The sequence below is a fragment of the Cyprinodon variegatus genome, unplaced genomic scaffold, assembly GCF_000732505.1.
Source record: "Cyprinodon variegatus isolate N-32 unplaced genomic scaffold, C_variegatus-1.0 Scaffold94, whole genome shotgun sequence".
Classification (NCBI taxonomy): domain Eukaryota; kingdom Metazoa; phylum Chordata; class Actinopteri; order Cyprinodontiformes; family Cyprinodontidae; genus Cyprinodon; species Cyprinodon variegatus.
Genome location: NW_015150547.1, coordinates 354,602 through 366,370, shown reverse-complemented (window position 1 = coordinate 366,370; position 11,769 = coordinate 354,602). Strand labels below are relative to the sequence as shown.

Here is an 11,769-nt window from a genome sequence, read left to right as displayed (position 1 = left end):
TTATATATATATATATATATATATATATATATATATATATATATATATAATAAAGATAAAAATATATACCCATATAGTATATATAATTAATCTATATACTGAAGAAAGCCCACCTTTATTGTTAGTGTGCCTGTCCCTTTAAGTTGCGATCTATTTATATTAGCATTCTGTAGCCAAACGTGTACTCATAAAAAAAAAAACTAAAATAAATATATATATACTTTAAAAAATTCCATACAGAGAGCCCATATTCTTATCTTCTGGTAACGCGGAGTACATGTCAGATTAAATAATACTACTTCAGCGATAGTGTTACTTTATTGTATGTCTCGTACCGTGTCCGTTGGTTGTGCTGTTCTTTTTACATCTCTTTGCAGGTGATGAAGCAGACTGAAGATGTTATCTCCCTTTTATCTCCTCTTTCTTTCATCTTTCCTCCCTTTTTTTCTGTTTTCCCTTTCCTGCTCTACTTACATTGCAGTGTCCATATAATCTGTAAAACTCCCTGCATAATTATAATAAAACAATTTATATGCATAAATCAAGCGGAACACTATGGCGATAGCCGTACTGCTCCACTTGTGAAAGCAAAATCTGTTGGGCTCTTTTTGGCATCAAGACAAATATTCTTATTACCAAATTGCCAGACAGGACACTGTAAAAAAAAAAAAAAAAAAAAAGTTTTTTATCTCAAACAAGCCTGTCATGTTGACAGAGCTACTGTCAGACAGGTTTATTCTTTGCATATCTGTCTTTAAGTCTTGCTTTGTCTGTTACCTAAGTGGCGCTGTTGACAGAGAGATTGCTGCTTCCTAGGGGATTGCTCCTTGTTCTATTCCTCTGTAGTTTACCTCTGCTTATTTTCATGTTGAAGCCACTGAATGAACTTCAGTTGTTCGTCAACATGCAGCCAATTTCTCCAAAGTCCTGCTAATGACCTGACTATTGGGCTTAGATGTGTTAAAGCAGAGACACAAACAAAAGTTGCAGGACAGCAAACATTGCAATTTAAGACCACTACCATATAATGCAGCCCTAGCTTTGTACATGTGTGAGGGTTTGCTTCAACGACAACTACAAAACAAGCAAACACATGCTCATCTGGGAGGAGTAGATCCTGCAAAGACAATGATCAAATTCTATTGGATAGCTTAGATTGAAAACATTTAATTGATCTATCTGCATGATTTCGGTAAATATCTCTGTGAATTGCTTTGTCTTTCCTTTTGTGCTGTGCTCTGGCACAATAAAAAAACTCAAATGAATTAAAACTGATTTTAATTACTTCTGTATACTTCCTGTCCTTTCAGCCCCTGCTGATTGTGAATGATTGCTACTTCATGAGCAAACTCTTAAGGTTCCCATCTGTTTAAAAAGAAGGTTTTTCTCTCCACTGATCCCCCAGAGGAGGAGGATCAACCTGCCATTAAATTAAACTTAATTGGAAAGTTTTCTATCATAAAGTGCATTTAAACAGATTTAAATAATCTAATAAAGGACAGAGTGATGGACTAAATATGGTTTCAAAAGGATTTAGGTGTAAAAGTGTTTACAATTAGTCAAACACTTGGTATCATAGTAAAGTGGATTAAATTAATACATATAATGCAGAATGCATTTTATCGAAATGCATTCTGCCAAAAAATATGGCTGAAGTCAATAGTTTTACTCACAGAATAAAGAACGTTAAAATGCATTACAGTGCTAAATATGAACAGTTATGCTTATATTGCTTAAGATTGGTATTTGTGAAATGATTTTTGCTTAAATCAGCTCTTTGGTCGTTTTTATTAAGTTAAAAGCCCACAGCTTGGACTATTATGTGAGAAAGGTCAGGTGTTCATATTTTGTACTGCATAAATGGCAGGCTGAATAAAATGTGTGTTTTTAATAAAAGAGGCTCAGAATCTTGTTATTTGGTATGAAATTAGTTTGGCTCATAGAAATTCAAAATCACTCTGTTGGAATATTTTCAGCATAATCATGTTTTCCCAATTCATCCGTTTTGTTGCTTTTAATGTCCTCTGGTAACAGGGATGAAGCTCTATTAACCGTGTAATAAAACAGATTTTTTTCTTTCATCATGAACTTTAAATTTAAGATTTTAAGGTATGATTAAATCCCTTCCTTCAGATTCTTTTTTAGGTTTCTTTCTCACTATGGTGTTAAAATAAATGTTTTTCTTTCTTTACTTTTTAGAAACATATTGAACTACACTGCAAAAATTATCTAGAAATAAGTAAAAATGTGTTGAATACAATGTATTTACCCTTAATTTGGTTAATCAGACAGGTAAATAAGATTATTTGCAAATGGACAGGATATTTTTATTCTTCAAATAAGATAATATGAACTAGAAATAAGACGATGCAGTTGTTTTTTTCTTATTTTAAATTTAATTTGTCGTGTTCCATTGGCAAAGCGTCTCACTTACCTCCTCATTTCAGAAAAAAAATATTATTTTAAGAAAAGATGACCGATTTAGATTTCTATAATTTGCAGTGAAGCAGATGGTTTTAAAAATCAAAATTCATCAGAAGTATTGTTGCAGACAGTCTTTTTTCTGCTGTTTTTAGGAGAATTTATTTTATAAAATGTTCTGTAATTATATGTCAACCTCCTAAGAATAAAAAAGGCCAGAAAAAACACAATGTATTGCTATATGGGGTGTGCACAAAGAACATAGTCACTGATTTGTAGCTCTACAATCTGAAACTTAAACACATCACTGGTTTAGAGGCAAAATACAAAGCAATACTTAAACAAGAAAACTGATATTTACAAAAACACTCTAGATACACTTCAACAAAGGTAGAAGGCTGCTTCTCTGCTACTTTAAAAGAAAGAAAGAACAAAGTGGGATTTGGCAGGATATTGATTTTATGGCTGCAAACAACGACTTACAACAAAAACAGAGCAACAGTCTGACAGCAAGTCAGGTGTCAAAGAGTTTGCTTTTCTCTCCAGCAAAGATCCATCTCTTCAAGGATGTTTGCATTGTCTTCAGACTGGAGTTGTCATAGAAACAATAACGCTGCAGTACCTAAGATTTACTTTTGACTATTATACTTCTGAGTTTCTTCTCATTAGATTGGTAGATCAGTTCCTCCTGTTTAACAGTTAATTAACACCTTTAGTGTCATCTATTCTTTTTTATATATCTAACTCTACTATCAGGTCTTATAGGGGTAATACATAGGTAATCATGCAGAATAGTAACCTCTTAATTGGAGCAAATATTTCAAACTCAACATAAATATTAAAATATTAACAAGTTGAAAGAGATTTCGATCTAAAGTATGTATAAAAATAGAGGTTTCACTTCCTGGTTCAACAGCTAATATCAAGACATAAATAATCGGAAAACCAGATAATTATGTGTGAATGAGAGAATTGTGGATCCCATTTTAAAATTTGAACGCCTAAATGCAAGATGCTGTAGAAAAGACGAAAAAAAATCACAGGAAACAAAAAAATTTTTCTTGTTACGCTTGTTTAATGATCCAACCCTGTTCCTTTTTCATGCTTAGAAACAGAACCAAAAGGTTTGGGTGGAGCTACTTAGGATTAGTTTTGAATGAAAAAATTAATGAAAAGGAATTTATTTCAAACATCTTTGACAAGCAACAATAAATAAATCAACTATTTCAAACAAACAACCAAATACACACAAAAAGAGACTGGTTAATTCCAAACTAAATTCAAATTTCCAAACAAACGGCTGCTTATTTTTTTCAGTGTAAAGCTTGCACTCAAGCCAATCTTTTTGGTCCTTTCTCTGTGGGAAAACAATAGAAAGATGGTTTATCTACCTCCTAGACATAAGTACAGGATCCATAAGCAACACAAGACTGTGGCATAAAGACAATTTTTACAGTAGGCCTATCTATATACAGTCAGAAACAATCGTTTACGTCGTAGTTTACCCCCCCTATAACGGTGGATGTGATGCCCCCAATTTATGTCGTCCCGCTATTCTATCTGTTCGTTAAATGATGGACAGCTTACAACAGTAGAGGGAAAAAAATATCAAAAAAAAATAAACTTTGATCCAGACTAGGGCTGAAACAATTAATTGTGATTAATCAATTATTGAACTAATCTTCAACTAATTTAATAATTGATTAGTCGTTAATTGGAATATAGAGACAGTAAACTATGCCTTTAGCTGACAGAGAGACCCACTTAGAACAGTTATTATACCAAGATTGTTAAAAATATATAAAAATTTTGCATTTCAGACAAAAAATAAATACATTTTCATCCATCAATATGCTCTATTCAGAACTCCTCAATTGTAAACGTTTTAGATTCACCTGGTTTAATTTAGCAAAAAAAATCTTCTTTACAGAACCTTTAGCTAGGTGATTATTTATTAATTAATCAAAAAAATAGTCAACATATTAATCGATTTGCAAAGAAATCGTTGCAGCCCTAATCCAAACACAGGAAACAAAGAATTTCAGACTCAGTATAGGAGAGTTACTCCAATGTGCAGCCAAATTTATCAGCACAATCTAGAAGAACAATTATATGGATTTTTAGAGAAGGTATTTTAGTTCTTTAAAGTATTGTTTTTAACTTGGTGACAAATCAGAAAACTGTGTGAAAAAGTGACACAAATGTTTGATAGGCAGACAATTTTATTTGAAATGAAGACTCTATCTGCCCAACATGAAAAGGCTCACATTTAATATGTGTAGAAAGCCAAAAAAAGGCTTTGTGATATATAGCATATGACATGAAGAACATGAATTATAGCTAAAACTATGGCAACTAAACAACACAAAAAAACATTAAAAACCTAATGCTTGTGCTGAATTTCTACAAGCTATGCAATGATATGCAGTGTGAGCATAGTTTTAAAAACATATAATTTCACTCTTAATCTGTAAAAGGGAGTTTCTTTTTAGTTCGTCCTTCTTGGCTTTTATTTTGAAGGACTTCCTCTCTGCAGCCATCATTTTAAACATGAAGAACAGTTCAAATCACGACTTGTGCTGCTTGCGTATTCAGAAAGAGGTATAGAGTTGGGTTCTCGCTCTGTCACCAGGTACTCCTCGTTGTTCAGGATGTGCTCCACCAAACAGCGGACTGCCTCCTCGATGTTTGTATTTTCCTGATGATCAGAATACAAAATACATTTTGAAGAAATGTCCTTTATATACAAGTATACTGCCGTAAGCCATGATAATAATTCTAAACATTAATGGAGGTTGCATTGCTTTCATTCCAGCCCTACTCCGCTCTGAAAGACACTTTCAAAAGAACTAATTGGTTTAAAGACATTCCAATAACTCTATAGTAGTTTAAAAGCTAATTAAAACTCCTTTCAAATTTTTTATAAAAAAAATTTGTTCTACAAACATCAAATTTTAACAAAACTTTGATATCATTGCATAATTTTATCGGTAATGGTTTTCAACCATTCTATGTGTAATTAGTAGTTACCCAGTTTTAGTTGACTTTTAGTTACTTAGTTAAGTTGACATGAATTTGAGTTATTTTGTTGAGGATTCTTCTATTTTCTCATAAATGTATTCATTATGTGTGCAGAGTTAACTCTTGACCATCATCTGAGCCTGAATTCCACTTTCATCAGTCAGCAGGACAGTCCGAAATTAATTTTAATAAAAATTTAATATTTTGTTTTGAAATTGTTTTGATATATTTTTTGCAACTTGAAAAAATTGTGACATAATTCTTCTGGCATACAGAATCAGAAGGGGGAGCTAGACTTATCTTCGATTTGTCTGTTGCTAGCTTCGAAAGTAACTTTTGTTTTAAGCAAATCGATCAACTTTAAGGCCACCTTCTTGTGCCTTAGTGGCAACTCCAAATGTTTTATTTACAAACTAACTTTTTATCATTTTTTTAGTATTTTTTCAATTCCTATCTGTAGAAGGCTTTAAATACACTGGTGCACTCATGGATAAAAATCAGTAGCATGGGTCAGGATGATGCAGCATGATGTCATAAGCGGTGTTACCTTTGCAGAAGTCTCAAACCATCCTACAAACCCGTTCTCTCTGCCGAAGGAGTCCAGTTTGGGGAGCTGGCACGCTATTTGGTCTGACTTGTTGGCAAGAAGTACTGCAGGAACTGGTCTCCCATGGTTCAAAGTCAACTTGAGAAACATAGAAATTAGATCACATTATAACTGTACCATCTGTGGTGATGTTATTTATCTTTTTACTTGATTTTAACTGGACTCTTCACACATGCAGTATGTTAGATTTTGATTTAAAGTCATCTTTTAGGTTTCTTATGACTGGAAGTTATACTAGTGTTTTAGAGTATTCTGAATTCAGTCTGATGGAGAATCTGTGGAGGCAGCCAAAGATTAGGGCAATGGCAAAAGGCTCTCTGAGCTCAGAGACATGAAGGACACTATCAAAGACAATCTTTCAACATACAAGTGAAAATGAACAAAAGCTGGTCAGCAGTCATGAGAATTATTTCAATAAAAAACAAAACTTAAAAAAAAAAAATACTTCATAATATTTTGTTAAATCTCTGTTACTGTATATCTGCTCTAGCAATGTGCCTCTATGTCAATTTCTTATTATACCCCGTGTGAAAAGGAAGTTATAAACTTATACTTTCCAAGAGTATACATTTTTTTGACAACTTTTACTTTTAGTTCACTACATTTACAAACTTAATTGCATACTTTTACTCCGATACATTTTCAATGTTTGGTTTAGTTACTAAGTTAAAAAATAAAAAAAAAACGAGCGAGAGAAACCAAGTGTTTTGACCCCACCTACTGACTACAAAGTCGGTCTTGCCTTGGCTTGTTCATCAACACCAATAGGATACGCCTGTTTCACAAAGCCAGTTTAAATTTATCCTAAACTTGGTTGTTTATTTTATTTTAAGTGAATTTAACCTTCAAAGTTTACTAAAATGTAAAAAAAAAAATGTCATTCCATCTGCACTACTTTTTGCTTATACTTTTCACTACATTACTTGAGTACATCTATTTTCACAGTAATTCTTATACTTAAGTACAAGCCATTTCAGATACTTTAAGACTTTTACTCAAGTAACATTTCAGTCAGTGACTGGGACATTTACCAAAGTCATATTTTGGAGAGGTACTTATACTTTTACTTGACTCCGAGATTTCAGTACTTTATACAACACTGGTTATAAAAGTAAATTGTTTTAGTCATAGGATGCATATCTTAATTCCAGATCAAATCTGATATTTTAGGGAAACTGTATTTGTCATGATTGTGCCCTTTGTGGACCTCTGTTTAAGTTTATTTTTTAAGTTCTTGGTTTTACTTTGACTTATGTTATTTTGTGTTTTCTTGATGATTTGCTTCTTTTCCATTTTGTATTATATTTAAGCAGTGTTTTTTTTTTTAGTTACTCTCTGTTGCCCCCTTGTGCAAGTCTTCTTTCCCTTATCTCCTTCTAGTTACTTCTGTCTACACCTGCTCCCTATCAGCCAATCAGTCCTCCTATTGTTTCTGTCTCTTATATATGCACCTCCTGTCCAGTTACTCTTTGCTGGATCCTCCTCATTCTTTTGGTTAATTGGTGAGTTTTTGTGTCTATCAGTTCTGGACTAAGGATTTCGTATTTTTACTTTTTCATTAAACTTTGCAAGCAATCTTCCGTGCTTCTTCGACTCTGCATTTGGGTCCACAACTACACCCACCAACCATGACAGCAGTGATGGGTTAATGAGGCATCTTGAAGCATTTGATCAACAGATTCCCAAACTGTATTGATACTGTCTCACAGAATACTGACACCTGCTGGACATTTAAAGACACTACAGGCAGCTTATTTGACAGACTTAACTGAATTGATTTGATAACCAAATACAATAATATAACTTAAGTTATTATAGGTTGTAGTTGATTATTTCATATATATTTTTAAATTGAAAATATGTTTTGATATGCAGGCAATAAATAATGTAAACATATTTCATTGAGGGGAAAATGTGAATAAGGATGCTTGTGGACTAGGATTTTGAATCATATTTGTAAAACAATAAGTACAATAAAAACAGTTATTATCTAAGAATAAATTTGAAATTAACTTTTAATTCAGATAATCTAAATAAAAACGCAACAGCTGAAACGTTCCTATTCCTTTAATCTGCTCTAAATTCTTAATAATTTTAATTATAAACCCCAAAAGACATTTTTTAGCAGATGCATGATGTTGACAGATATGTTTGTTAAACACAGTTTAGTGAGTCAGGCTTTCTTAGAAACGACAAGCACACCGATACAGTGTTTTGCTCTTTAGGCTTGAGGCATGCACCAATGCATTGCTGTTACTGGACCTATCACTACATGACAGTATTTGCTTTAATAATATATATTACTTTCAACGACACTCGGCTTATAAAAGTAAAGGGTGCATTTCCAAAATGCTGCAATTACATTTATTTTTGAATTATTAGTTCTGCGTTAGTTGTGGAAGTTATTCCCATATAAAATGATTGTATATTGTATCCTCTCTATATTAAAAATAAGTTCATACCTTTGAAGAGAAAACATTATGCTTACAAAATTCGATAGTATTTCACAAAATATTTCAATAGACTGGAGGGAATTAAGAATATTTGTGATGCAAAAGAATAGAAAGCAGGCAGTACAAGATAAACAAGATATTTTTTATCATGAAATGTATAAAACTATACTTAAAAAAATAAAATTACACTTCGCAATTTTTAGTTTTTTTTACAAAAAGCTACACTGTTTGCCATCTTTATTACTTAATAACTGTAAATTTTTCCACTCTTGGAAGGAAAGATGACACGCAGCAATTTGCATGACATGCATGCAATTTGTTATTTCTACAACTAGATGTCACCCCATCCAACTTTTGCAATCTGACTCACTCTTAGTAGAAACGGCAGAACATTAACATCATTTTTTTGTTTTTTGAATCATTTTCTATATTTGCAAAAAAGAAAGTAACTACTGCTCAGAGTCTCATAAGAACTCATAATGTTGTAGTTGAACAGCTTTTTCTTCACAAAGAAACATTTTTAAAACATGATATGCTCAGTATTTCAATTTGGTTTTTAAATGAAAATATAATCAAGATAAAAAGCTAACAATCTAAATATATCAGTAAGCCTCAACCTGAATGTGCCTCCAACATAGGACACATCATCACCATCATTCTAGTCAGCAACTGTTAACACTGTATGACCTGAAATCACTGTGATGTGATGGTACCCATGTATTTTCATCCATGTCACTTGAGATATTTCATTTGCTGTATGCTTCTCTTTACTCTGGTTCAGATTTTCACAGGCCAATTTAGGGTCCATCACTAGTGGCGGACTCTAAATTTGACATACCTAGAAAATAACTAAAGTAGGACCTATATTCAGTGGCGCCGCAAGGGGGTGGCCAGAGGTGGCCACGGCCACCCTGTGCAATGCCCTGTCCACCCCACTGGCCACCCTACTTGCCACCCCACTGGCCAGGGTAAATTGTAGTAGCATCAGTTTAGCATTTCGTCCCATTACGCCCAGCCAGAGACGTAACATTAGAAATCACACAATAACAAAGATCTGAGTAGGTGTTTACTGACGTCTTTATGATTTCTACAGGCAGGTTTACCACAATAGTAGATTCAAACCCTGACGTTATGGCTTTTAGTTTCAGTGGCCACCAGAAGAATTTGAATGGCCCCATCTGGCCACGCCTATGAAACATTTCTGGAGGCGCCACTGCCTATATGTAGCCTATTTTCACATTATGAGCGATGGAAATAGCAACTTTTAAAAAGAGCGTGCATGAGGACAAAAGGGCTTGTGCACGCACACATACAAGCATGTTTTGGATTTGTTTTATTGTACCAGTAGTCTTATTTGCGGGGTAACTTTTTATAAATAAACACTGGTGAGATGAGATCCATCTGAGCGACTGGCTTATTGCATCCCCACACCTCCTCGAGAAGAAATGGGCTCCTGCATGCTCTTGCATGCGTTTAATTGGCGTTCACTCTCGGGAGCGGGTACAGGGTTGTGCATGTGCATTTATTTTTTAAAGTGGCAAATGCACAATTCGCGAAAATTCTCTATTATACCTTTAAAGCCGGGCATACACTGTGCGATATTTTCAAACGCGCTACAGCTCAAACTGTACGACGAAACCGCAGGGTTTAAAAATTCACAGCTCAGAGTGTATTTTCTCACACTGAGCCACCCGACGCTCTGATGCGACCGTACGACGGCTGGCTGAATTTCAAACATGTTTGATTTTCTCCCAACCTTACGATTCCTGATCGGGAGGTGGTCATGAGAGGCTAATCACCCCTAGAGGCTTATTACCCATCGTATACAACACAACACACGACGAGAATGAAACTCTGCCTGATCGAAAAATTCTCAGACTAGAGAATCGGCCTGAAAAGGGCAAAAAATCGTGCACTGTATGTCCAGCTTAAGTACGAGTGCGAACGACGACAATGAGCAGAAGAGAGCTGCAGTTCTGTGTTTTGGCCACAGGTGGCAGTATCATTTGAAATCATTAATGCCTCTTTAAGTAAAGTGACACATTATTTATACTTAGATAGCTGAGACCTCTAACAGCAATGCAATTTAAATTATTATTGGATTTCATTGCTTGTTTGACACAGTTGATTATAACATAGTGATTTATATAAAAGTATGTATTATAATTAGTATGTTAGAACAGAACAAAGATGAGATTCCTAAAAGTTTAACGCAAGGTCTCATGTTAACCAACATATAGCTCTGAAAAATTGTGTTGGAATGTGACGCTTTTTTTATATCTAAGCTGATGAAACACAACTTTATTTCTGTGTCACTATAGATATCAATAAGTGCAAATATTAGAACACGGAATGGATAACTCACAATGCAATTTAGATTGCAGAAAATTGAGGTAAAGATGCAACCCAAATTAAGAGTAACATAATTCCTAAAAAGCTCCTAAAAGGAATAGTCTTGGATTGTGGCACCTTAGAGTCCAGGTCATCCTTCCACTTTAACACTGCTTCAAATGTGGAGGCCCTTGTCACATCAAACACCACCAGTGCTCCCACTGCCTCCCTGTAGTAGACACGGGTCATGTTCCCATACCTCTCCTGTCCTGGAACAAAAACAGAAAGTTCCACAAATATGTGAGCGAGATTGAGGGCTTATTATAGTGGTTGCCATCATGTGATTGATTTTATTGATCATGGGACAACTTGAGTCAGTGTCAGAAACAAGACACATTCCACAAGCAGGTATCAAATACAGGGAGAGGCTGAGGCATGCAGAGGGCAGGAAGACAGCTTTTACAATCTCAGCATCAAGTCATTTTTAATTATCTGAAAGTATTTTATAAATATCGACTGTGTTTTATTTTCTTTAATGCTGTAAAACCTCAGACAGACCTGCTATGTCCCACAGTTGAAGCCGGATCACAGTGTCTTTGTCCCAGTGCAGAACTTTAAGGGCAAAGTCCACACCAATGGTCGCTCTGTAGTGCTGGGAGAAAACCTGATGGACAAACCGCTTGATAATAGATGTTTTCCCAACACCAAGGTCCCCCACCACCAAGACTTTGAAAAGAAGCTCCAGCTGCATCCCTGCAGCTCGGAAATAAATTTACCAAAAAACAAAAAAGAAAGAAAGAAGAAAATATATGAAGAAAAACTTGATGCAGTACAATAAACCTGCATGAAAAGTCATGGAAAATCTTGTTAGTTATTCCATCAAAATATAAAAAAATAAAACCTTACATCAGTCCTATCTGCAGGAGCGATAATTCC

At 34.4% G+C, this 11,769-nt stretch overlaps 1 protein-coding gene across 1 annotated transcript; it reads right to left on the bottom strand.

Moving 5' to 3' along the window:
- Positions 1-4,438: 4,438 nt before the first annotated feature.
- LOC107084200 (ras-related protein Rab-38-like) lies at positions 4,439-11,691 on the bottom strand. Its single transcript, XM_015373913.1, has 4 exons — positions 11,392-11,691; positions 10,972-11,102; positions 5,990-6,127; positions 4,439-5,119 (listed from the first exon to the last, which is right to left on the bottom strand). Exons 1-4 carry the CDS (start codon positions 11,582-11,584, stop codon positions 4,961-4,963), a joined length of 621 nt encoding a protein of 206 aa, XP_015229399.1. The 5' UTR covers positions 11,585-11,691; the 3' UTR covers positions 4,439-4,960.
- Positions 11,692-11,769: the final 78 nt, after the last annotated feature.